We start from the raw sequence: 5,224 nt of genomic DNA, 5'->3' as shown, positions 1-5,224 counted from the left end.
TTCAATCATATTTATTCATCGAATAACATGAGTTATTCGACAGATAAGAAAAAATAGCAAAATACCGGTTTTTCAATGTCAGAATAAGTCTTATTCGATGAATAAACCACGAATAAGTTATTCGGTACTTTTTTGACCAAATAACAAGTTATTCGACGAATAAATGTGTTATCATAATGTATAACTGTGCTGTGATAACCAAAAGTTGTATTTTGTTATTATTATAATAATACCAAACCAGAACGTACTTCTTATATTTTATTTTTTTATAAATAAAATATAATGGATATATTTGGAATATTTTATGAAGACGATGATCAAGAAATCATCGAATTTTTAAATTACCAACGTCGTACATACACCATACGTATGAGAGTTGATCATATGACACTTTGGGATGATCATGATTTTAGGATCAGATTCCGAATCTCAAAGGTGGTCGTTCTTCAAGTTTTAGACCACATCAACGACCAAATATCTTCATTAACCGATAGGTAAGTTGGTTTACTATAACTGCCTCCCGAAATATTCAGTTAAAATATTGAAATGAAAAATAATGATATCAAATATTATTAATAAAATTGTTTGCATCAAAACAAAAATATAAAAACTACCTGCATCTTTATCAAACTTTAAAATATTTTGCCACACGTATAGTATGTAGGTTAAAAAAAAAAAAAATATGTTGTTAATTGTTATGATATTATGATGTATTTATTTTTTTTTCTGTCTGTCAGCACTATTTTGGTAAAAAGTAAAAATGTAAAAATGATCGGATTTTCGAGATCAGCATAATTCCTGGTTGAAAAGTGAATTAAGTTGGTCGAAATTGAAAATTCCTAGTAGTTTTAGAAAGCGTCAAGATCAAAATAAAACAAAAAATATATTTTATTTTTTTGGGGCGACCACACCATTAATAACCGTGTACCGTTGAAATTTTCACCACATATTTGCATTAGCATTTTCCATGAATTGTAACATTTTCGAAATATTTCGACTCTTTTTGGGCTAGTTATTATATAGCCTTAAGACATTTTTCGAATTTTGTGAATTTGTTTTAAATTATTCTCGATAAAAACTTTTTCACTTGAAAATGTAATACAAGGTGCCTTATAACTTATAAGTTTCATTAATGTAAGTTCAAAAATATTAAAGATGCATAGGCACAACTGGTTTTTATATGCATTTAAATTTCAAATTTAGACAAAATTCATCAAAACTTCGAAAATTCTCAAACTATTTTTCAGTTAGAAATTCATAAAACTGTTTCTTTTCATAGTTAACATTAAAAAGGTGGGTAAGTGGATGTCGCTCTGCTGTACAGTAGGTTACAAGTGGGTCAATTTAATGGATGGTGTTAAATTTGAATTCAATGATATAATATCATTGTATAAGAAAAACGATTCTGAGCGAAAACGGTCAGTCAGTTTATGATATTACCAAGTATATTTGATGATATTATTGTGAATAAAGTAATTTATATATAACCTATTTACGTGGAATTACATTTTAAATTTGATAAATTTTGTCAAAATTTGAACTTTATAAATGCTTATAAAAAAAATTGTGCCTATGTATTTTTGATATTTTTCAACTACTATTGTAACATAATATCAGGAGCCTTGCATTACATTTTCACGCATTTTTACCCAACAAATAAAATTTTATTGATATTTATAGAAAAAAAAACTAAAAAAATTGAAAACTGACAATGTCCGTAAACAGCTCAAAAATAGTCAAATTATTTTCAAAATTTTATCGTAAATGGAAAATGCTTATATACACGTTCAGTGAAATTTTCAAGTATCTACAGTCATTCGTTTTTTAATTACAACAAAATAAGAAAATCGTTACATGAGAAATCGAGTGATATCAATTATTGTAAAAATATGAATTTCAAACGCTCATAAAAATTTAATTTGACTTTCTTGTAGACTTTTTTTGTTTTGATAAAGGTAGAAAAACTTATGAGGAATCTTGTATTACATTTTCAAATCTTAGATTTAAAAAGAAAAATTTTTATGAATTCTCAACTCAAAATAATTTGCTAATTTTCGTGATTTTTCAGTATTTTGTCAAGATTTGAACTTTAAATGCTTATAAATAAAAACTGTGACTTTTAAAAATTCAAAATATACGATAGATGTAACTTATTATGATAAACAATTTAATCTCCGATGTCTGTAGCCCTATAACTCTCCGTTTTCGCGTAAAAAAACTCGTAAGAGTTTTTGAAAACTTTGATTTTCGACTACATTTTCTGTTCTATAAAATTATGATTTGTGATCTAGGTTTGACACACATACAATATAAGGTGCTAACTAATGAAAATCCAATTTTTTTTTTAGAAATCATGCAGTGACATCCATTAACAAATTGCTTTTAGCTTTGAGGTTTTATGCAACTGGTAATTTTTTGATCACTTCTGGAGATTTTCTTGGGGTTAGTAAAACTACGGCATCGTTGATTGTACGTGATGTCAGTATTGCCATAGCAAAACTTCGACCTAGGTTTATACAAATGCCAACGACAGAAAGGGAAATAAGTAAATTACAAAGAAGTTTTTACCAAATTGCTAGGTTTCCAAGGACAATTGGAGCAATTGATTGCACCCATGTCAAAATTCAGAATCCAGGTACCTAATACATAAATTGTAATTTGTATAACTAATATTGAAAATGTATTGAATATTTATTAATGACTATACAATTATACAGGAGGCCCTAACGCTGAATATTTTAGAAACCGAAAAGGTTATTTTTCTATAAATGTGCAAACCATTGCATGTCCTAATTTGAAAATTATGGATGTTGTTGCACGATGGCCAGGATCATGCCACGACCAGACTATATTTAAAAAATCACAGATTTATTACAACTTAATAAATGGTAAATGGGGAAACAGTTTAATTGTAGCTGATAGTGGCTATGCTAATTCTCGCCATTTGGTAACACCATTCTTGAACCCACGAAATGATATCGAAGAATTGTACAACGAATCAATTATCAGGACAAGAAATCCAGTGGAGAGGTCATATGGTGTACTCAAGAGAAGATTCCCAGTATTATCCTTAGGACTACGTTTGAAATTAGAAACAACTCAAGCTGTAATTGTAGCTTGTTGTGTTTTACACAACATAGCATGTGATAATAATGATATGGACCCACCTGCACTAGACATAGTTCTACCAGAAAACGAAAACATAAACATAGAAGAACAACAACCAGAAGGTGAAAACGCAAGACAACAACTAATGCAAGAATACTTTGTACATTTTTAATAACTATATGTAATTATTAGGGAAAAAATGAAAAGCTTGTCACTGTATCATCTGCTTATCTGGTCAGGATAAATTAAAATAAAAAATAACATAATATAAAATATAACATTTTAAGGATAACATTTTAACTAATTTTAGTTAAGACTAGTTTTAACTTTTAGATTCTTTCAGAGTATCCAACTTCTGTTTTTTAATAGCAATATCCAATTCTAACGATTCCAATTCTAGAGCATGTTTGACTTTTAGGAAAATCATATTCTCTTCATGCTCTCTTAACAAGACTGATTTCTGAAATTCAACCAATTCAATTTTTTTTCCTGCTAATAGTGAAAACTTATCACTAGCTGAAGCTTGGCTGTTATTCTTTCTTGTCATGTTATTTGCTAATAATTATATTAATTGTACAAATATATGTATATATATATATATATATATAAATATATTAATATTAAACATATTTTACTTGTTAGTTTTTGGTGTTTTCCAGTAGATCTTAAAAGTTTAGTGGATTCGATGGGAGACCAAGACTGTTTATTATTACTACACAATACACCAGAAGTACTGGCATGATTTACAATTAAACTATTGTCTATTATTGACTCATTAGCTAATTGGGTAGATAGTATGGTTGAATTATCTAATACTGATTCTCCGCATAAATTATCCAGAACTGAAATTTGTTTTTCTAGTGTTAAAAATGTAACAAATACTAAACACAAAACTGTAGAAAATGGTAAAAAAAAAATACCATTATTAACTGAAAGACAGTTATTTTCACTGTCTAAAACAATTTCATAAGAATTAAAACTATCTCTTGATTCAGCTAACTTTTCAGGACTTATTTGAATTACATTATGTTCTTCGACATTAACTGGACCAATGACACTTTGTAGAACTGCATTAATGAAAATTGATAATATATATGGTTACATTAAATTAGAACATTTAGAAATTAACTTACTACAATCAGAATCTAAGAGGCTAGGTAACCCTTCAACTGAAAGCTGAATACTTTCATACAACTGTTTCTCCAATTCACTAGTACTTGTATAGTCAGTTTTACTGGGACCACCACCAGTTTTAAATAGTTCACTTTTTGAACCTCTCAACAACTTTTTTATACCTTCGTATTTTAGTTTTAAACTTGCAGCATCTCTTGGCTACAACAGTACAAAATTAAGTTTTTATCTTCAATAAGCGATTCCTATTTTTTTTAGATTTTTCTCAGTATACAACACAAAATACACATAACTTACACATCCTAATATAGCTGAATTATACTGCTCAGCAATTTTAAGCCAGCATTTGTTCTTATCTTTCCAAGACACAGCGTTTGATTCCTTATTTTCTAAAATATTTTGATTCGCTACAGCATATTTCAGTAATAATTCTTTTTCGGTGAATGAAAAATTAGTAGCCCTTGCCCTTTTAAGTTCATTATTTTTTGATACCATTTCGTAGCACAACACAACAAAAACTCAAGTTTCAAATTACGATGAACAACAAATGAGTTAATAATTTCATCGAAAATATAATAATAATAAAATGAATAATATTAATAATAATAATACATTGATAATACGAGTATCATTGATAAGAATATGTTGACCAATCATAAACAAAAGTATATACAACTTGTTCCACAATCCACTATTACTATCACTGCTATCAGTACCACAAATTAATTTATCTACCGAATAATTATATTCGTCAAATAACTATTCGATGAATAAATTTGTATTGAAAAACACTTACTAGTTTATTCAAAAGTTTATTTGCTGAATAAGTTTATTCGACGAATAGTTATCTGACGAATAAATGGATGATTGAAAAACCGGGCCTTAATGACATTTCAGTTCGTCTGCATCTGATGAACTTTCATTAGTAATTCTGTTCTTAGTTCTGAGTCAGTATAAGTATCTGATACAGTTTCACACTTTTCCC

General features: G+C 28.1%; 1 protein-coding gene across 1 annotated transcript; it reads left to right on the top strand.

Annotated features, from left to right (window-relative positions):
• Positions 1-226: 226 nt before the first annotated feature.
• LOC100569528 (putative nuclease HARBI1-like) lies at positions 227-3,308 on the top strand. Its single transcript, NM_001246130.2, is given in 3 exon segments — positions 227-494; positions 2,349-2,635; positions 2,718-3,308. Coding segments are annotated over 3 exon segments (1,062 nt in total). The 5' UTR covers positions 227-282; the 3' UTR covers positions 3,281-3,308.
• Positions 3,309-5,224: the final 1,916 nt, after the last annotated feature.

The sequence above is a fragment of the Acyrthosiphon pisum genome, chromosome X (assembly GCF_005508785.2).
Source record: "Acyrthosiphon pisum isolate AL4f chromosome X, pea_aphid_22Mar2018_4r6ur, whole genome shotgun sequence".
NCBI lineage: Eukaryota > Metazoa > Arthropoda > Insecta > Hemiptera > Aphididae > Acyrthosiphon > Acyrthosiphon pisum.
The sequence above is the reverse complement of the archived record's forward strand: the minus strand, read 5'-3'. Positions and strand labels throughout refer to the sequence as shown.